The following is a 22,353-nucleotide window of genomic DNA, read 5'->3' on the forward strand; positions in this document are numbered from 1 at the left end:
GAATTTTCGGCGTACAGTCGACACGGTTAGTAAATGGAACATAATTTTTACCAAGGGCGCATGCGCCATACAACGCATCGAGCAGCAGATGTGCCCATCAAATCATCGTTACCCGACGTGCAGCCTCTGCCCTGGGTTGCTCGAGATCCGGCGCCTCTTCCGCTGTTGGCGGCCGCTTGTCTGCGTCGATCTCGATACCAGCATGGCCGATCGTGTCATCACCACTGATCGAGCAGCCCCCCCCCCCCCTCCCTCCCCTCGCCTGCCCGGCGGCGCCGAGGGGAGCGGAGGGGGGGGGGGGGGACGTTCCAGCTCGGTGGCCGGGCATGGACAGATGCCAGTTCGGCGCAGCGCGAGAGGGACATGGCATCGCCGCGGGTGGTGGCGCTCCTGTTCTGCCTGGCCGTCTGTCTCCGTAAGTAACGCTGACCGGTCCCGCTGTGGCGTCAGCTCTTCTCTGGGTAAGAGCGGCTGGTGGCCCTCTGTCTCCGTAAATAACGCTGAGCGGTCCCGCTGTGGCGTCAGCTCTTCTCTGGGTAAGAGCGGTTGGTAGCCGTCTGTCTCCGTAAGTAACGCTGAGCGGTCACGCTGTGGCGTCAGCTCTCCTCCAGGTGAGGGCGGGTGGTGGCCGTCTATCTCCGTAAGTAACGCTGAGCGGTCCCGATGTGGCGTCAGCTCTTCTCTGGGTGAGAGCGGCTGGTGGCCCTCTGTCTCCGTAAATAACGCTGAGCGGTCCCGCTGTGGCGTCAGCTCTTCTCTGGGTGAGAGCGGCTGGTGGCCCTCTGTCTCCGTAAATAACGCTGAGCGGTCCCGCTGTGGCGTCAGCTCTTCTCTGGGTGAGAGCGGCTGGTGGCCCTCTGTCTCCGTAAATAACGCTGAGCGGTCCCGCTGTGGCGTCAGCTCTTCTCTGGGTAAGAGCGGTTGGTAGCCGTCTGTCTCCGTAAGTAACGCTGAGCGGTCCCGCTGTGGCGTCAGCTCTTCGCTGGGTGAGAGCGGCTGGTGGCCCTCTGTCTCCGTAAATAACGCTGAGCGGTCCCGCTGTGGCGTCAGCTCTTCTCTGGGTGAGAGCGGCTGGTGGCCCTCTGTCTCCGTAAATAACGCTGAGCGGTCCCGCTGTGGCGTCAGCTCTTCTCTGGGTGAGAGCGGCTGGTGGCCCTCTGTCTCCGTAAATAACGCTGAGCGGTCCCGCTGTGGCGTCAGCTCTTCTCTGGGTGAGAGCGGCTGGTGGCCCTCTGTCTCCGTAAATAACGCTGAGCGGTCCCGCTGTGGCGTCAGCTCTTCTCTGGGTAAGAGCGGTTGGTAGCCGTCTGTCTCTGTAAATAACGCTGAGCGGTCCCGCTGTGGCGTCAGCTCTTCTCTGGGTGAGAGCGGCTGGTGGCCCTCTGTCTCCGTAAATAACGCTGAGCGGTCCCGCTGTGGCGTCAGCTCTTCTCTGGGTGAGAGCAGCTGGTGGCCGTCTGTCTCCGTAAGTAACGCTGAGCGGTCCCGCTGTGGCGTCAGCTCTCCTGTAGGTGAGAGCGGCTGGTAGCCCTCTGTCTCCGTAAGTAACGCTGAGCGGTCACGCTGTGGCGTCAGCTCTCCTCCAGGTGAGGGCGGGTGGTGGCCGTCTATCTCCGTAAGTAACGCTGAGCGGTCACGCTGTGGCGTCATCTCTTCTCCGGGTGAGAGCGGGCGGTGGCCGTCCGTCTCCGTAAGTAACGCTGAGCGGTCCCGCTGTGGCGTCAGCTCTTCTCTGGGTTGAGAGCGCGCGGTGGACGCGGGCAGGCAAGGCTGGCTTGGTGCATGCCTCGTGTTCAATGACAGCTGTTTGCAGCTAGTGGATGCCGTGCCGTCGCCAGGGATCTCGCGTTCGGCGCGTTTGGATATACAGCAGCGGGTTGCGGAAGTGAATGTTGTTGTGGCAGAGGGAGGCGGATGCGGGTGCACCGGCACCGTGGCGTGTCTTCGTGTTGCGGCCCAGCCTGCATGGGTATGTGTGCAGGATCAGTTGAGTCCGGAAAAAAGGCGTTACAAATGCAGGGGTAGGTAAACATGTGGCACGATTCCTTCTTGTATAGGTGGAGTGTGGCTGCACCCAAGTGACGCTATCTGCTATTGTAACGATGCATTGGCGAATTGTGCATAATTCTACTTGAAGGTGTTAGGTCATGGGATACCTTAAAACAGGTATGAGCTGTAAAATACCAGCACTGTTTCCGCCTCCAATATAAATGTTATCGAACGTTCCTAACTCGGCGTCACGAACGTGTCTATTCCTTAAAAGGAGCGTTCTGCATTTGGCGCTTATTTAAAAAAAAAACATACTCTAGTGAAACCTCAGAACTAGTTACATCTAATAACAGCACTGGCTAGTGCCGCTGCAGCACCGTTAAGATATAAAAAAGGTATCAGTTTTAATTACTTTCTAGCCTGAATCTCGTCAACGCTTTGTAACAATATGCTTCTTCCCTGCAGCCGCCACCACCATCATGACAACCGCCGTGGCACCTCCATTGGTGCGAATAAAAGGGCGTTTGTGATTGGTCCAGCGGACAAGGCCTGTTACCGAGAAGTTGGCTAGCTCAAGTTTGAACCAGTGCATCACATGGATACATGATGCAACATGGATCATGTTGTTATAGGGTTTTATATGGATCATGTGATACTTCCATGCTCAGAGCCAAAGTGTGTCTCGAAAAGAGCGACTGAGGCAAATTCCATAGGGGAGAAATCAAAGCCATATCATAACGCTTCGTCGAATTCTCTGGATAAAAGCTTCATGTCTGCATATGACTTTGTCCAAACAGAATGTTTCAAGCTTTCGTAGTATGCAGTACACAAATATTTTGACATATTAATATGTTGTAAACATTACAGGACACACGTTGGAAGAAGCAAGGCAAATTAAACGTATTATTTTTGCAATGGTGAGCAGGGAGTCGAATGAGATTTCTGCCGCCGGGTCGGCTATTTCGAATCGAAATTCTGAGGTACTCAAAAGAAGTTCGAGAAAATTAGTATTTCTGATCAAATCGTACACGTCCGATATAGAAAGTGAAATAGTCAATAAGCGAATTACACTGAATAAGTGAAAGTACAAAAAAGGTGGGATACTCGCTTTAATCTCCTGGCCACAGCTGAGGGGTGTAAATGGATGCGGGTGCGGCAATGGGTGCGTTGTTACGGGTGCTCGCGGGTGCGCCGCAGCTGCGGCAGATTGGGCAGCCGCCCACGCTGTCATCAACCGGGTGGGCGACGGTGTCGTTCTGTCCACCTGGCATTTTGGGAATCCCTCAATAGCAATGACAGGTCTAGTGTCCATCAACAGCAGCAATGATGCGACCAGGAGCTCCGGCAATGACAATCAATGTAGTGTAATTGTTGAGATAGGGTCCCACTCACAAAATGGTCGGGTGTAGTCGGCAGTGATCGCACTGCAGGGACCGCTGTCAGGAATGACAGCAAGCATCAGAATGTCAGGACCCTGAGTGGCTCAGAGCCAACATTCGGCGGCAGCCCCAGGTCATGAGTCTGACACGGACGACGGACGTCAAGCGTCGTGAGCTCAGTCTGGTCAGCTGCAGACGGCTTAGTCTGACGGGCAGGCTGGGTCATCTCAAGGCACTGTGCTTCTCGACTCAGAGGAAGTCTTGTGCGAAGTTCTTGTAATAAGACTGTGTGTGGTGGTGAGCCCAGACATTGAAGACACGCTTCCTTGGCGACAGCTCTTACCCTGTGCTAGACGTAGTATGTTTTGAAAAACTTTATCAGAATCTTCTGAAAAGATGGATTTTTAGGACCAGAGACCATGCTTAGCTGTGTTTGTCAGTCCTGATCCCGCCATTTAATCGTGAAATTCCAGACCAGCGGTAGAACTTTGCGACGAAAGTTCCACGTGCCGTACTGCTCGGCGCGGTTCATCCCGTCGTCTGACGTCATCGGACCTTTGGCGCGAGCGCTGCCACCGACAGCAGGCCACCCCAGTTAGCGGCAAATAGCGAGCGCTTGAAGCAGCTTGAACCGGGGTCTCCGATTATGTCCAATGTCCTACATCCGCCCTTGCTTTTATGCTGCCTCGCGTGTTAATCATGCGTTAGAGAAATGCCTGATTGTGGCACTGTTCGACGATGACTGCGTGCGTGTTGGTCCTTATAATTGGCTGTTGGTACTGTTCCGATTGTGCTCAAAGACATTGCGGAGAAAGTCTGTTCTGTTTTGGTGTGATCTGAGAATAAGTCGCGAAACTTGCTTATTTTCATCTCTGGCATGCACATCGGTGGATGTCCAGGATCTTGTCACTCAGGATTGTCGGCTCCCTGGAATTTGTGCGCCCCCTGTTGTGAGCCGTACTTTAAATGCATTCGGATTTTGGCCATCCTAAATTTCCGATTCTAGTGTTTGGCATTTTTCTGAACACGTGACACAGGGGGTTTCCCCTAGAACCGTTTGTTTCAAATGTTTCGCTAAAAGCACAAATGGTATGTACTTAAAATAAAAACCTGTTGGAAAGTAGGGCATTCTCATTTTCTGGTCAAGAAAAACTGCAGTAAATATTGGTCAAATACCAGATTTGTCCGGAATTTATGAATACCATTGTTTCTGTTGCCTTGATACCTGTTGGCCCTCAGCCCATCCAGAATCCCCCAGAATCCCGAATGCAACCCGCAGCCGGAGTGAAGATTCATCCGTTTCGACTGTGCAGAAGACCTGGAGTGGGATTTGAAATACTGCTGAACGACCCTGCAGCACGCCGTAACGCCCGAAATTGCTGTCGGTCATCACCAAAAAAGCTGCGGAGGTGATCGGCTTTTAATCGACTACTAACCAAGTCATAGTGACGGATGGCTAAGCTCGACCTTAGGTCAACCGCGGTGGGCAGCCTCCTCTCGGTGTCGAGCTGTTCGCGCGCAGGCGTTTGTTGAGTCCTTTTCGAAGGTCAGGAAGCCCATCTCACTGGCAGCAATAATACGATCCTTTGGCGACACGGTTACCAGGGGTGTCCTTTCTTAAGTCGTTTGGAGCTCACCCGACAGGGCTGATCTAACCTGCCCAAAAGCCTCATTTCTCCTGGATTTCGGTCATTTTAACTTGTGTCCCGGAGTTTCCAAGAAATATCGCTTTTTTTGTCTGTTCAAAAATCCTTTTGCTGCGGAGGAAGCGATGCGTTGCATTTTGTGACTATTTTCCCATTCCATTGCATTGCACTTGCACCTGCACTTGCATGTCGAAGGCATACTGTTTACCCCGAGTGTGCTTGTATCCTTTCGAGAAATGGATTGCTAACGTAATGAAGCTTACCTTCAGGAGAATACAAAGCAAGCTTCCGCAAGTTTACCCTTAAGTTGACAGCGTTGCTGGCTGTTTTGTATGTTGAAAAAGGGAACGTAGCGGATGTCGTTACGCTCGTTTTATAGAGTGTCAACGACTGCATTGGCCATATTAGTAGCTGCTGCATACCTCTGGCAATGCATATGGTCAGAGCCCAAGTTTGGCATGGAACCAGGGATCGCCACTTTTCACCTTTTGAATGATTTGGTGAATTGCCTGAACTGGCCTTTACATCCTATTTCATAAATAAAGTCTTGTTCCCTTAAACCGGCAGTTGCGCATAATACATCAAAATAATATCAAACCACATAAATGTGCGCCGACTGTGCCGCAGCCACGTTATCGCAATCACTCTTGCGCACCGGCCTTTGAAAAAAAAACTCGGAACCCCAACTTCATCTACCCTTATCAGACTCTAAAGGATCTCAATAAAAACAAGTTATATTCGATTGCAAACAATAACAACAAGTTCAGCACAGTGCATATCACGGCCCATGTACCTTTGTGATATGGCGGCAGAGTTTGGAGATACGAATTCTTAGCACTTGGCAAACAATGCACTTTGTCCCAGCTTGAAAAACGACCCCAGATTTCCATGCCTACTTGCTTTGCCCTGTCATGTGGACGTCTGTCCCCGCTTCCACGGCTTCCGTCATGAAGAGCAAACTGACCTTACACACGACCCACAATTATGGTAGTCGACGCCCTTTCATTGTAAGCAGTAACCTTTAGCTTGTCAGCGCTGTTAGTGTTGTCTGTGTGAAAAATGGGTTAGCAAGATATTTTGCAGTGTTGTAGTGCTTAAAGCGAGCCCAAAGTGATAAAAAACGCAAATCTGCATTCAGTTTTCGCTGTTTGATTACAAAAACAAGGCATGTTTCAAATAGATAGACTTTATCTTGGGGACGAGTTTAAAAATATCTGGGTTTTGCAGCACCGTTGAGAATTACACATGTTTCTGTCTGTATTTTGACGCGCTCAAGTTCGGCTGTCGAAGCCTTTTCAATAGCTGATTGCTCATTGTGGTGGTTCATTAAGAAAGTGAACCCTGTGAGCACAACAAAACGCATTTGGAAGCAAACAGGCCGTTTTCACACAAGCGAAATTAGACAGGGACCTAATTTGGTAAAGTATATTTAATGTACGAAAACCGGGATGAACGGGAGGAAAACATCGTTTACCGTCCATGTATCCATATAGCCTGTAAATGTTAGTCCGGAGGCGATGCGAAGCCTGCACTCGATGTTACAAACAGCGAACACCCCGTTGCAACGCTACGTTACTGCACGTTAACCCCTAAATAGTCTGTGGAGTGCACCAGGCGATGTGCCACCGCCCATACGGCTGTGGCGACAGTCCCTGGTGACCAGGCGCAGGTAGAGTCACGTGACGTCAGTCAGAGGCTGCCTCTGTGGTGGCAGGACGTCTGGCTGAGCGTAGGTGTTTTGCGGCGGCGGCGACGGAAGTCAAGCAACAGCCGGAGCGGTCGTGCGTCCCGTGACAAATCCCACACTGTTTATTGTGTCACTTATTATTTACTTTTGGAGAATACAGCGCGCACTTATTTTGCGGAGCGTCGATTTCCAGTTGCATATGGCTAACCATGCCCATATCAGACCGAACAGAAGACGACATCTGGTTTCAAATGTTTAAAATGATGTCGAAAGCTCATTGCCTGCCATTGCGGCGAGCAATGTCCGTTCAATGCATGGCTGATGTGGTGTCCAAGTCGAGCTTCAAAAAAACAAAAAAAACACTGGGCTGACTCGTATCTTGAGGTTAAAGGGCTCGGGTTGAGAGGATCTTACAAGGGGCCGGTATTACCGAAAGACCATTCTTATGCAGAAAGTGGCGCCATTCCTCACCCAAGTGTTGTAGCCCGTGCTGCACCTTTCATGAACTGCATCGGATATTATCGGAAAAAACTGAAAAAAACACATTAAGCAGAATATGCAGAACCTAAGCTCATATAATGCGGTCATGTGTATCAAAATGACCCCGCAATTTTAGTCCGGCAGCGTTTTCGTTTAGTCGCCGTGCACTCATTCGTCATTTTGCGTTCCGATACTGTGTGATTTTGCCCCATTGGACCAAAGTCGTAAATGCGAAGTGACGAACAGGTACATGGTAACCACGGACGACGACATCGTAAGGTACGTGGTGGACGCGTCCCGCACAGCCCTCAGATCGTGGGCGACTGTCCCCACGACCTCGGAGAGCCACGACATTATCGAACGCACGTACGTACACGCGTTCTGGTCAAGCGAGCACAGAATCTCACATAGAGCGCTGAGCGTATTTGATATAATTATTGCAACGCCTTGGAAATAGTGGATCAAGCACACTATGCGTAAATCCTCTCAGTAGATGGCTCCTTGCGCTGTAAACTTAAGAACCCACGCTTGCCATTTCGGCTGTTCAGCGCAATATCCATGCTTTTCGGCAGCTGTTCCACAGGGGTGGAACATTGTATGTCCACGGGGCTATGGTCATGCCGTCGTCGAGCTGCCTGCCCCAGTGTATGGTATACCCCGTCACGTGGAATTTGGCTCAAGATAATCTTCCTGTGCTTTGAAACGGTAGAAACTTGAAATTTTGAGGACGGAAAATAGATCGGAACAATCTATATTTTATGCGTCTCCAAGATAAGTCAAAGGGTTCGCTGAACTTTTGTTTTGAAATAGTTCATGTACTTTTATGGTGAGATTTGGCTCAACAACCTATTCAAATTAAATGTAAGCCTAAGCCAGCGACGGACCCAGAAGAGGGGGGCATGGGCCCATGGCCCCCCTTGGGCCCCGAAGGGGCCCATTGGCTCCGAGGGGACCCGTAGCCTGCCGAACAGCCGCAGTGATTTTTAACACAAAGCGCAACAAAACTGCTTATCTGGACTTCCAGGCGACCAAGAACAGCTGTAGGCGAAAGTGAAGGAAGGCCCTGTGAGAAGTAAAAAAAAAATGATATGATTAGAGAAGTTATGAACTGGGAATCTTAAGCCTTATTACACTGTCTAGGGGCTCCACGCTGTTCCTGGGGACCTATATACTACTTGCAGGATCATTTCGATCGTTGAGAAGCATTCCTCGTTGCCCTCCACCTCTTTGCATTTGCTTGGAGGGCCCTGTGCTTTTTGTTGGGGCCCTTCCTGTCAGCGTGCCGAGTCACTCTTGTCAATCACGGGCCCTTCCATGGGTTCTTCCCAATCGCGAGAAAGGCTCTGTGAGCTATAGCTGTGGTCCCATATCGTAGCTTGCCGGGGTATTCTCGGTTGCTCATGGGCACTTTACGTGAGTCTCGGTTAACTTACCGACACACTTACGATATGCTCATGGGCTCTCTACATTGGTCTAGGGCGTTTCCGATTCTCTGTCACTTGCTTAGGGCCCTACGCTCTTGTCGGGGGCCCATCTGATGGCCTGCTTGGGCGCACTCAGTCGTTCGGGGACCCTCGGCACTGGGTCTTGGGTACTTCTTTTCTGAATGGGAGCCTTACGCTCTTGTGGGGGCCTATCTGATAACCTGCTTGGGAACATTCGATCTTTCGTGGGCCCTTTACATTGGGTCTTGGACACGTTCTATTGGAATGGGGCCCTACGCACTTGTCGGGAGCCCCCTCTATCCGCCTCCTCGGCCACAGTGGATTGCTCGGGGGCCCTGCACATTGGTTCTTAGTGTTTGAATTTAGTGCCCTCTGCTCTTATCGGGTTCATCTGATAGCCCGTTCGAGTACACTCCATCTTTTGGAGGCCCTTCCCACCGGGTTTTGAGCACCTCTTATTTGAATGGAGGGCCTTACGCTCCTGTCGGGGTGCCTTCTGATAAGATGACCGAGCCCATTCGATCGTGGGGGACCTCTACATCTGGCTTTGGGTACTTCCTTTTTGAATGGAGGGCCCTCCGTGCTCTTCGGGGACCCTATCTGTTAACCTGCTCGGGCACACTTGAATATCCGGGGGACCCCCCGCATTGTATCTTGGGTACTTCCTATCTGAATAGAGGGCCCCACGCACTTGTTGGGGACCCAAGCCGTTCGCCGCTTCGGCCACACTGGATTGTTCGGGGCCCTTTATATTGGGTCTTGGTGTTTGAATTGAGGGCCTTGCACTCCTGTCTGGGCCACCTGATAATCTGCTCGGGTGTACTCCATCTTTCGGGGGCCCTCCGCATTGGTTTTGGGTACTTCTTATTTCAATGGAGGGCCCTACGCTCTTGTCGGGCCCCTTCTAGTAAGCTGCTCGGGCACATTCCATCATACTGGGGCCATTTACATAGGGTCTTCGGTGCTTCCCATTCGAATGGAGGGCCCTACGCTCCTGTTGGGAGCCCTATTTGTTAATCTGCTCGGACACACTCGATTGTTCGGCGGGCTCTCTACATTAGGTTTTGGGTACTTCCTATCTGAATGGAGGGCCCTACGCTTTTCATGGGGTCCTATACGTTAACCTGCTCTGACGCACAGGATCATTCGGGAGCCCTCTGCATTAGGTCTTGAGTACTCTCTATTTGAATGGAGAGTCCTACGCTCTTTTGGGGAACCTTATGTGTAACCTCCTTGGGCGCACTCGATCATTCGGGGGTCCTCTACATTAGGTCCTGAGTACCTCCTATCTGAATAGAGGGGCCTAGCTCTTGATGGGGGCCCTATATATCAACCAGCTCTGACACACTGGATCGTTCAGAGCCCTACGCGTTGCGTCGTGAGTATTTCTTAATTGAATGGATGGCCCTATGTTCTTGACGGGCTCCATCTATTCAGCTGCTCGGGCCGGTGGCGGATACAGAGGGTGGGGGGAGGGGGGGGGGGGGCCCGGGGCCATGCCCCATGGACCATGTCAGAGCCAAAGGTTCTGGTCTCATTTGCGGAAGACTCTTCACTCCTATCGAGGCTGGTGTTGTTAACCTACCCGTGCACTTTTGATCGCACAGGGATATTAATTTATGATGTTGGATAATTCCCTTTCGCTCGGAGGGTTCTGTACTATCACCGGGGCTTTATATTTCAGCCTGTTGAGGCACTACCAATCGTTTAGGGGCCCACGACGTTGGTCTTGAGTCCTTTTTGGTTGCTCTGGGGACCTTATACTTGTTGACGGGAGCCACTTTGTTGGCCTCCGCGGCACCCAGCATCGCTCAGGTTCCGTCCCTATTGGCCTTAGTGCCTTGGTCTAAGACTAGCAGTCGAATATGCGCCGATGAATTTTTACGCGCAATTGCCGAACGTAATTTTACATGCCGCCGACGTCGTATGTCATTTCCATCGGCTATTGTGTGACACTTATTACACTAGTGCATTACGTTCTTAACATATTTTGAATGCTACGATACGTTGCACTCCTTTATAACGAAGGAACAGTTCTGCATTAGGAATCAAGTCCATGCTTCGTTTGATGGTTGTTAGCAGCCAACTCAAGTTTATTTTGCCTGTTGTTCCGAGACACTTGGCCTCAAAATCAAAGCATTACAAAATTATCTGTAGAAAATAAGTGCTCTCCACATGTATGCATGCGTAGCACGCTTAGCTTTATGGGACTGTGCACAGTAAGGTGGGTTTCCGTATTTATCAAATAACTGACTAAGAATATATATACACTCTACGTACATATATACATACACACACATATATATATATATATATATATATATATATATATATATATATATACACCAATACATACTCACACACACACACACCTATATATATATATATATATATATATATATATATACCAATACATACTCACACACACACACACACCTATATATATATATATATATATATATATATATATATATATATATATATATATATATATATATACCAATACATACTCACACACACACACACACCTATATATATATATATATATATATATATATATATATATATATATATATATATATATATATACATATATATATATATATATATATATTACACACGACTTGTCTAACAATGCAATGACCGAAATGCAAGGATATTTTTTGGAGGGCGCCCCCGACTCCAAGGGGCCCCACAATGTTGCGTGCCCCCCCCCCCCCCCTTGACGAAATCCTGGATCCGCCCCTGACCCAAGCGCGCCGTTGCTTAGGTGATGTTTTCATATCCCCCCTTCCAGTCTTGTTTGCAATAAAAAGGCGTGAATTGCCTCACATTGCGTAGGACACTGGTCAAGACTATGAATGCCCCCCGCGGCAAGCGTCCAGAAATGCCCGATTGATTTTTAGAGGGGAGGGGCAAAAACCTCTGCCAGATAAAGTGAGATACGTTTGCTGTTAAAGGCGAACAAGGACTGCAGTAGATAATTCAAAGAAAACTAAGTATCGATCACCTTTGAACCAAACCACCGGTCCAAATCCAGCCATGCTGAAACCCCTTCATTATTGAAGTGCGATTTTCAGAATTTGCGTGCTCCACTTGACTCAGCCACCGGAAATCTGGAAATCGCGAATTATTGACACATTGATGATCATTTTTTCAATGGTTCACATGGTCTTTTTCTCTTTGTGTTCCATCGTAGCCGGACACTAGCAGATCAGGTGTCATTCTGGTCATGGCCCCAAATCCCTCCCCCCAAAGTGAAGGATACCAGTCGTGTGTTTCGGGTTCCCCAACAAATCCACTGGCTTTCGGAGCTACCAGTGAAAGGGGAAACGATTTTTTAAATATCAAATATATTAACTTTTCGCGTAAAACACTAGGTGTGTATAATATGCGATAAGAATAGTTCACACCGACCTTAATCTACATTGAAACAAGGCTTGACTAGTGGCTTCATAAACTTTAACTTCATGCATCGAAGCCAATGGGTATGGTTTCTCGCTGATTCTAGAATAAAAAAGCATCACTCACAGCAGGACACCATTAGGAGCAATTTAAGCGATTTAAGCGTTTTAAAGTAATAAGCGTTAATTTAAGCGTTTAGCTTAAAGCCCGCAGAACCTTCGGCTAGCGGAGATAGCGTATGAAAAAATGCATGGATGACGATGATTGATCGAAATGTATTCCCTGAATGCATGTGTGAGAATTAGTAACGTTTGGCACGGCGAGCCATCCACGCGGTGGCTTCCTCGGGGTGGATGTAGCAGGGTAACTTGACTCTCGCTACTTCGAAATGAATTCTCGAAGTGAGGGAAATTTTAGATATCTTGGGGAAATAATTGTATCTATAGACGTATTATTCTGGTTTTGTCCATGAAACGTAACTTCAGACGCTTTCCTCCCGGCAACCTAAATATAGTACGTGTACACTAGTAATTCAGCGGCCTTGCAGGGACTTTTATACCAACGACACATTGTCCTCTACCCATGTTGGGTTATGGCCATAGCATAATTATATTTGAAAGCAGAATTTTTCTTTTGTAAGGTCTCGTGAACAGTTTTATGGAGGGGCTGAGGCGACGTATTAGTATCACGGTTGGAGTAATTGTTTGGACTATCGTCCTCATCTGGTGTGTTAGTTACACAGCGTTTCGGCCAGCTGACTCTCCGGCCGTCGTCAGGCGTCGTGAAGTCCTAAGAGGGACTGGATGGTGCTGGGCTATCACTCACGCATGCGTCACAACCCCAATTCCCTCTTTGGAATTGCTGGCATTCGAACTAGGGTCTTCTTAGTTGTGAGTCCGCTGCTCTAACAACTGTGATAGCCGAGAAGGACCCCTTGTATTTCCTTCCCCGTAAACCCAAACCTAAGCCTAAACCCAAAACGTTGGGTCATAAGGACCGCAATGGTTTGAGAGGTTAAACTGAACAGCTCCTGAGTACGGGTTTGACCTACGTCCTTCATCGGTAACCCAGTCCCCGTTTCCCCACTACCGATCATACGTTCCGCTACCCATGACGCTGACGAAGCAAGAACGCTTCCGCAGCAAACCAAACCTGCTATTTACATAGACCCGACGACAAACATTGGGTCTCGCTCCCTTTTATCCCAGTCTCCGTGCATTTCAGATTTGTTACGAAATTAAATCCATGTTTTATAAAGCATTCAGACCAATATCCGAGACATTTTTATACGGATGCTTTTTCCGAATGCAATGAACCGAATGAGGTTTGTTCTTTTCCGCACCGTGCCAATAAGTTAAGATGCGAAGTCAAAATGAACCTTAATTTATATTTACCTAATTTTAAGTCGCCAAAATGCTTTTTAGTCTAGTGCTAATTAGATGAAGGTTCTGAGGTTGAATGCTCATTTGTTGATATGTTATAAGTGGGTTTTAGACAGAAGCTCCGGTCCAGTAGGCGCTTTTTCACCGTTGCTCTGCAAAGGGGTCTCATCAGCCCCCTGAGCCTACCCAGCTGCGGCAGATTTCGAAAGCCAAGCATACTAGAGTTACGGGACGATGGTACTGAAAAGCTCTCGTGAACTATATCAGATAGGTGTGACCAATGACAAAACAATGGCGAATGTTACTTTTGACTGACCAATCAGGTCCACTCTCTTGTTACTGCAAGGACTGCGGACACTATAACGATGCGGACAATTACGTTGAATAAGTCTGAAAAAGCTTCTATCGGATGGGCCCCAGTAGACATCGAGATAATGTAATTTAATGTAATAATGTAGTAATGACCTGTAATGTGACACGTCAGATCAAAAGGATGAAGACTATTGGTCTGTTGACCCATACAATTATATCAAGAATCAAGCAAGGCACCCAAACCGAATTATTCGATGCATGAAAGCTAAAAATGCATCTGCAGCTTCCAAACATTTTGAGCATTTTAGCTTACGTGATGGCTATCATTTCCATAGCGTTGTGTTGTCACTCGGTTCACTTGCTGTTTTACAACTGTGGTCATATCTACACACTGGGCATGCAAGAACACTGAGGACGAAAAATTTGCACATTTCTGGTCAGGTGGGTAGGGGACAATATATAATAATTTCGATGTCCGCTTATCCTGTTTTCGGCTACTGGTGAAGCCCGAGTTATATATATATATATATATATATATATATATATATATTGTTCGTCTATTTGTTTATTTAGGACATGGGCATTACACAAGCAAAAGCCCAATTACAGAATCCAGTTTTAAGACATAATTATACGATGCGCACACAGATAAAAAACCTAACCAAACAACCACTCATATACACATTGCACACAGGCGTAAATACACCTTACACATTCAGACACAACGGTCATCAAGAGAATGCTCCACGTGAGCCGGCGAACCTAAACAAATCAGACCGGAATGATTCTGTTGGATGGAAAAAGTCAGTTGAGGGAGAATGCTGCAAAAAATGATCGCAGACAACTGGTAGTCGTGCGACGAATCCATTTTCGACAGTGTTGGTACTTGCAAATGGCTCGTGGAAAAAGGCCAGTATGCCGAGAACACCGGACGGGTGTAGCCAGACCGAATAGTGATGTCAGGTGAGCCCAGTCAAGCCCGTGATGATATAGGTTGAATAGAAATAAGATGTCAGGCTGAGCAAAGCGTGCCTAGATAGATGCTGTTTCCAGTGGAGGATATCGGGACTGGCTACTCGAACCCAACCACATGAGAAACCGGCGTCGTGGTCTGAACGGGGCGAGACGGGAGACGACACCACCGCTCCAAATAACGCTACCGTACACTTATCAATGATCTCACATGAGCGTCAAAGGCAAAAAGCAGGGCCTTGTGATTGAACCGCGCTTGACGAGGGCACGACGACATCTGCATACTTTGCATGAGAAGGCCCGGCATCCTGTTTGCTTTGGAGACAGCTGAATCTGTGCGATCGGCAAAGGTGAGTTTGGTGTTCAGGAAGACGTCAAAATCGCGAATCTGCTGGCAGCTAACCAAGCGGTGACCGCCTGGTGCGTATGAGGAGTGAACAGGTGACGTGCGGAGGGTGAATGAGATGATATTGCACTTAGCTGGGTTCAATTTCAGTTCCCAGTTTTCGTATAATTTACAGAGGCGATCCAAATCTGCCTAAAGTGTGAGAGAATTTGTTACGTCGTCGATTCGGTGATAAATTATCACATCATCAGCGTACATAAGGTACTCTCAATTTAGTCAATACATATGCGCTCAAAATAGAAGGCACTGACTCTCAATATATCCGTGTGTGTTCCTCAGAGCGGGGTCTGGCCATCAGATGCCACGAATGCGGCCGCTTCTCGAAGGAGAAGGGCATCATCGAGGCCTGCAACAAGACGCAGACGTCGGCTGCCGACCGCAAGGAGTGCCACCACACCAGCATCATGTGCCTGGTACGAGCAGCAGGCCGGCCAGCCGTTGCTGGCACCAGCGGGCGCGATGACTGGACATCAAGGGATGCAGCATGCCGGCATCATGCCGGCACGGCCGTGTGCGTTGCTTCACCAACCGTTTGATTCACTGATTCTTATAATGAGCTTAATGGCATGGGTTGTTTTGATCAGGTGGCGCTGTGGCGTCGTGATTCGAGTCCCTATCCAGCATGTCTTATCGCGTAAATGCCTGATACGTCGGGCCCAAAGATAAACACAGAAATGCATCGATATACAAAAGTAGGTAAAAACAGGTAGAAAATGGGTATTAAACCCGACTTGATGGGCGGCATGACGTGAGTAAGGCAAAGGTTTTTTTTGGAAAAATGATTTTTGTAGAAAAATATACAGTGCACATCTTGCATTATAAGGGACTCGTCTGGACAAAATGACGCATCACCCCGTGTTGACCGCAAAAGATACCGCAATTTTAGGATGAATATCGTCGCCTCTGTCCTCCTACCTTTCGCCTGATTTCAGAAACATGTCAATGGCAAGAAAATGGTGAAAATGTGCACCGACTTTTGCATACCCTACAGTGAGTATGGCTGTGTCGTTTACTATTTGTAATACACACCTCAAAACGGGGCCAAGGGACGTGAGGTGGCCAAAAACGTATATATATATATATATATATATATATATATATATATATGTGTGTGTGTGTGTGCGTGTGTGTGTTTGTATGTATGCTTGCTAACTTATGCCAGGAATCGTGATTAGATGTAATATTCTGAACAAGTAAAAAAGTGGCCCTTGTATCCTGGGCTTTGATGTAGATGCTCAGTACCATAGATAAATGATGGTTCTAGAAATGCATGTATAGCACCGTCCATAGCTCGCTCAGCTGTCGAACTCATAGGCTGCTGTGATTATCTGACTTTGGAGAGGGAGGGGAGTTGGGAGAGAGAGAAAGAGGGAGAGAGGGAGAGTGGGGCAGGAGGAGAGGAAGGAAGGGAGGAAGAAATGAAGTGAGAGGGAGAGGGTGATGTATATATATATATATATATATATATATATATATATATATATACGTATAGCTTAAGCACTTGCGGCGCCAGATAACCGCAACAGGAGGAATTCACACGCTCGTGAAGGAGTTCGCACGTATGCTAGGTTTTCACCTTACACGCGCAACCAGTGCATGCACTTACATACCCACTGATAATGCCTGCTATGCAAGTGATCAGCCTCGCGTTGTGTCATAACTTTACGTGTTGAAAACCCACTAACCTAATATTTGCAGGCTTATTGGACAGTTCACTCAGTATTATATAACATACCACGGCTCGCCCAACAGTCAAATTCCGACATGGTGTTATTCTAAATTCGTGCATGTGATGCTTCTAGATATTGTCAAAGCTGTGTCACAACTTGATCACGCGAACACCCCTTAATGGCTTGTTTTTCTGGCATGCTTGCAGGAGATGGTAAGTACATTAGGGAATGCTAGATCTATTCACGGCTAGGAGCTTTTTTACCCGATCTACCCGCCCCTCAGGAGGCTGTGTCGTTTCTCACCCATTACCCGATCAAAATCAGTCGTACCCAACCGTTACCTACCTGTTGGCATTTCACCAGCGCTTTTGGGTATAGATTATGGAAGGGTTATACATAAACGTATTTTTTATATTAATGCTTCCAAAAGCAGTTTGAAATGCAGCTTATTATGAACAAAAGAGGCGTAAGCAGGAACATGTTTATTATTTTGGGCATATGTACTGTCACTCTCCCATACATCTTAAATATACCCGTACCCATACCCACTTTTTCCCCAAAGTTGCACTCAACCCACCCGTTACCTATTTCACCTGATTACGCATGGGAATCACATGGTCACTCACCAAATCCGTAAATTTCTCTAATGAGCGCTGCTAATTTATGGCGCCAGAGCATGGAGAACATCTCTCCTCGATTCCACACGTGGAGCAAAATCATGCGTCTCTTTGGCAGCTTTGTTCACTGTCTGTCGCTAAGTGGGGCGTTAAGAACCCCAAAAAGTCGGAACCGGTAGGGCTCAAGTTAGCCTATAGGTACATCTACCGTCCAATTGTCCGTCTTCGATCTAAACATAATGATCATGTGATACTGCAATCAGGAATTTGCTTCTGCACTATGACCAAGCTATGTTATAGGCCTATACATGACTTAGATGATTCGAGCCTTGACTTATACTGCCATGAGTAAGCCAGCGACAAATGGTCTCAGTCGTTCTTTTTTGTTGTTGTAAAGTTGACACCGTGGAAAGGTTACCAGAACCTCTATGAAAGTCGCATAAGTATCTTAACACGGAACGAAGCGTCTCGAAAATACAGCATACTTAACGATGTCTCTGTCATGAATCAGTTAAAACGATTGAAGATGCATGGTGGCCGGAGGCTTTTGCGTGAAGCAGTATAAATAAATAAAGTTCATGTTTTTTTACGAAGGGCTGATCAGGCCTGTCCTGGCGTAACTGACGCACGTGTTCGCGACCGCGTCCCGCGGGCGCCCCTGACCATGTCCGTCATCATTGCAGAGGAGAACGGCGGCGAGACGTACTGCTGCACGATGCCCGACTTTTGCAACAGTGCGACCGTCCGTCTCCCAACTGTGGCGTTCTTGATCTCCGTCTTTCTGGTCACACTCAGCTCCAGCTCCACAGCTGCGGCCTGAAGTCAGACAGGAGACGGCGCCTTTCATGATAGCCGTCCTCCTGGCAACACGAGGAGCACCACAGTAAACCCTTGAGCAGTTCTTAAACGGCTGAACACCTCCCGAAAACCAGCCCGACAGCACGCTTCTGCTGATCTCCACCATGGCCTAAACAGTGAACAGTCAGCCAAGCGCTGCCTGTGGTCCAGCGATTGCGTATTTTTACTTCCGCCCATCTCCAGACCGTAGAAGCCTGAACAACCACGCTTAGACGGCCAGCTCTTGACAACGGTGAGGGAAAAGAACTAGTTCGTGTTGGTGGGAACCACGTCAGCACTGTTTTCAAATACAGCCCCCTGTCTGAAAACGACAACAAAAATATGTGCTTCGTCAGAACATTTTGGCTTCTGTTTATCTCGCCTCTCAGCCAGATGACGCTGAAATAAGTTTTCTCCGAGAATACAAGTTGTACGGGCGGAGTTTCTGAAGGGAGGGCCCAGAGCTCCGTAAGTAGGCATGACGCCGATTTTGAACTTTCTGTCGGGAGCCATCTGTAGTGAAATACGAAAAATTCGGTCTTAAAGGGGGGGGGGGGGGGGAGGGCAAAGTGGTGAGTTTGTTTGGCTGTATGCGTGGGCTCTCTTCGAATACGCCGGAAGTTTTTCGTCACATTATTCGTGCGATGCAAAGATAAAAAGTACCGAAAGCGCACATAGGAGCGTGACTAGTACGCTGTTAGTTGATGTCCTCGCGAAAGGTGTGCAATGTAAAACACGGGCAAACATATTTTGAATAACTCTGTGCGTTGTAACCGGCCTGACGTAGCTGTAGCTATAGCTGACGTTTGGCCGCTGACTTCTGAGTGGAACACTACTTGCATCGATTTACGCTTGATATTAAGCTTCATAATTCATAATTTTTCAGAATGTTTGCGTAGCATTAATTCATCATGGTGTTAAGTTTTTTATAATTTGTGTTTTGCATTAATGTATTATGTTGTTAAATGATAGACTTAATTATTTAATGTCAATGTCTTAACTAACATCCATCTAAGGCGTTGATTTCTCGTTGACGGTTGACTGGTTATATAACCCGTCACTCATGTTTATTGTCGTGGTGGTTGCCCGTAGCGCGGCTTAGAACGGCTTTTGTAATCGCACATCACCTTGCTTTTTTACAAGTGATTTCCTCACTGTGCCGTAATTGTGTTAAACGTTGGTACGAAGGTGTGACCCCACTGTAGCAAAATAATTATAGGCAGGAACTCGATAGTCTCTCAGTACTTGCCTACCCCGTACTTGCAGTTTGTGTTTCGTGAAATGTTTCTGTGGATGCATAATACGTGATCACGAATATAGATCCTGGGTAATGACATTCTGCACTTGATCCAACAAAGCCGATGAGCTCATACAGTCGATGTGCCGATCCTGTCATTACGAGATAAAGAAGCGCGGCGTAAAAATGTCACGAATGTTGATGTGTCCATGTGCTGATGACAGCAAGTAAAATACACAAGCGATGCCATGAGATCCACACTATCCCCGGTGAATTCCACGAACGGTTTGAACAATGAGCCACTTGTATCCTTTTTTGCGACGCCTTGTGTGCAGCGGCAAGAAGAACTATATTATATGTATGTATATACATATATATATATATATATATATATATATATATATATATATATATATATATACATATATATTGCTGTGTTTAGCCAGTGTGTTATCACCTATGCAAGCGTTGTCTAAGACCTTGCTGTACGTGCATTGAATGAGCTTTTTCTGCATTTGCTCTTGTTTTCTAATCACCGTTTCTGTTCCGCACCGAGACTTTAAAATAAGTTGTCGAAGGTTGACATCTATTAGTTGATCTGATGTTCCGTAGTCACCGCATTTTAGTCAAAGAAGCACATAAACAACATTCAAGCGACGAAGATAACATTACACGAAAACGGTAAAGTATAGGAAAATTAATTTGCAATCCATTCAACTTCAAAAAGACTTGGTGACCGTCGCTGGATTGTCAAATCATAGTTTAAATCAGATGGTTAACATTTACATACGCCTTGGATTGAGGTGTATGATCCCGCTTTGAGTTGCCTTGCATGTATGCATCGCCTCGGTTGACATGTTTGGGAACATAAGAATTCAACCTGCAAAACACGTGCTGGAAAGTAAGACACGCTATTCATACTGATGGTAACGATCATTTCTAAATGAGATGAAGTGAGAATTTCGGTTGTTTGTTGAGTTCCGGAGATGATACCTTGATGGTGACGGCGTCCAGAGTCTGACGCTCTCTCCTGTTTAATGATGATGGTAGGGTACTGATGATCCATATGAGGTCGTCTCGGGTGATGATTCGGCGTGTTCGTTCGTCCTGTGTTCTTTTAGAGTGCTGTGAACCAGGTGCGTCGTCACCCGCGCTGGGAGTGTGGTGGTTGTGGCACCAACGTAGTTTGATTGCTTTAGGAGCCTGCAATCCGCTACATCAGAGTAGGACTGGCAAACAACGTTTGTGCATTTCAAGGGGTTATATTTGGGCGTGGGGTTAACGTTGGATTCTGATAAAGCGGTTTAATTTAATTTTGTTGATGTTTGACGCCACCATTTATGCCGGTTATTGCGTCATAAAGGCGTTGATCTCATGGTGGATGGCGATGTTGAAAAAGCCATTATCTACAAAGATTTGTTTGATGCTCTGCTGTTTACTGCGAAGCTGCGTCCAGTCAAAGCAAAGTCGGAAGCCTCTTCGGAGGCAGGGAGCAAGCTTCACTTATATTTTACCGTCCCGAGCACTCGCTTATGGGACCATGGAATCGTCCAGCCTGCGTTGGCTTTGTGTACACTATTCTAAAGAATCGATGATCAGCGAAGATGTCCGTGTCTAAGAACAGACTGCGTTTAGTGCCGCTCGGTTCGGAGGTGAGCCGGAGAACGGTGGCTTGTTCCATTGCACTTTTTGTTTTGAGCAGTTGGTTTTCGCGGAGCACTCGTGACTCAGCTTTTAACGTTCAGCAATACCGGTAAGCCAGAGGGCTATGTGCTCTTTAGAATGCCCGAAAACTCGTCCGTTGGCTTTAGGTTATGTTCGATGGAAGCGTACGGGGAGACGAGACAGTTGAGCTACCCGGCCGATTGGTAGGTGGACGTTGGACACTGAGATGACGAGTCACAACGGATTTCCTGCTTTATTATTATTACCTGTGCTGCCAAGTGTTGGCAATTTCCGATGGATCATAAATTAAGTGCGTATTTTGTTAATCAATTTACTTAAACGGCCTTGGATTATGTCTAACTATTTTCACGGAATCATGTTTTCGTCGATTGCATGTTTTGTGTGTGTATCTTTGAAGATGGAATAAGTCATATTTGTCAATATTTGTCAATATTTGAATATTCCCAAACGTTAGTCCAACTAAAAGATACTACATAGCAGCGAGATGCTTTTTTGTCTCAATGATGAACAGAGAACTGTAACAAGAAAACTAGAGCCGGGCAGAAATTATCGTGCACAAGTGCACGCACGCCAATATATATATATATATATATATATATATATATATATATATATATATGTATTGCACAACGTGATGCAGTCTTCTGCATACAAGAATATTTCTGATCTTATTGAACACAATCTGACTGTAATGTATGTCCTGAGTGCAAGTATGGTAATCACCCCATGTCTTAACCCATGTTCCCACGATCCGAAGCTAAGTGCTTTACGGCACTAGTTAGCGTGTCCTCTCGTTAGATAGGATCGGATGCCAAGACGCACAAGAACGAATATCTTGCACATTTTGTGACTGAAAAGAGCTATGACTACAGACAAACGTGCTATGGCAGGGACGCAACAGGGAACATCCACCTGCCAATGTGAGCACCGCCGTCGGTGAAGTTGTGGAGGGAACACGGAGCGACGGCGGAAGCCGTGGAGGAAAGGGGGAGGTCACTGGGTGCGGCCGCTCATCAAATTTGGGAAAATATTAACATTTACTCTATTTGTTATGTTCCATGAAAAGGAACGGGGCAGTCATCGAACTTGTACCACCCCCTTCCCTATTCCCCCGGCTTCACCTCCTCGCAGGATCCGTCGCCACCGACACTGCACCTGCACAACAATAAGATAAGGACAAAGCGTTGCTCTGGGATGTCCCCA

General features: G+C 47.4%; 1 protein-coding gene across 1 annotated transcript; it reads left to right on the forward strand.

Moving 5' to 3' along the window:
- The first annotated feature begins 346 nt into the window (after positions 1 to 346).
- LOC119110827 (uncharacterized) lies at positions 347 to 18,781 on the forward strand. The gene is made up of 5 exons (XM_037234699.1): positions 347 to 415; positions 15,383 to 15,516; positions 16,036 to 16,093; positions 16,980 to 16,985; positions 18,074 to 18,781. Exons 1-5 carry the CDS (start codon positions 364 to 366, stop codon positions 18,208 to 18,210), a joined length of 387 nt encoding a protein of 128 aa, XP_037090594.1. The 5' UTR covers positions 347 to 363; the 3' UTR covers positions 18,211 to 18,781.
- The last annotated feature ends 3,572 nt before the right edge of the window (positions 18,782 to 22,353 follow it).

The sequence above is a fragment of the Pollicipes pollicipes genome, unplaced genomic scaffold (assembly GCF_011947565.3).
Source record: "Pollicipes pollicipes isolate AB1234 unplaced genomic scaffold, Ppol_2.1 Scaffold_7239;HRSCAF=8659_pilon_pilon_pilon, whole genome shotgun sequence".
Lineage (NCBI taxonomy): Eukaryota > Metazoa > Arthropoda > Thecostraca > Pollicipedomorpha > Pollicipedidae > Pollicipes > Pollicipes pollicipes.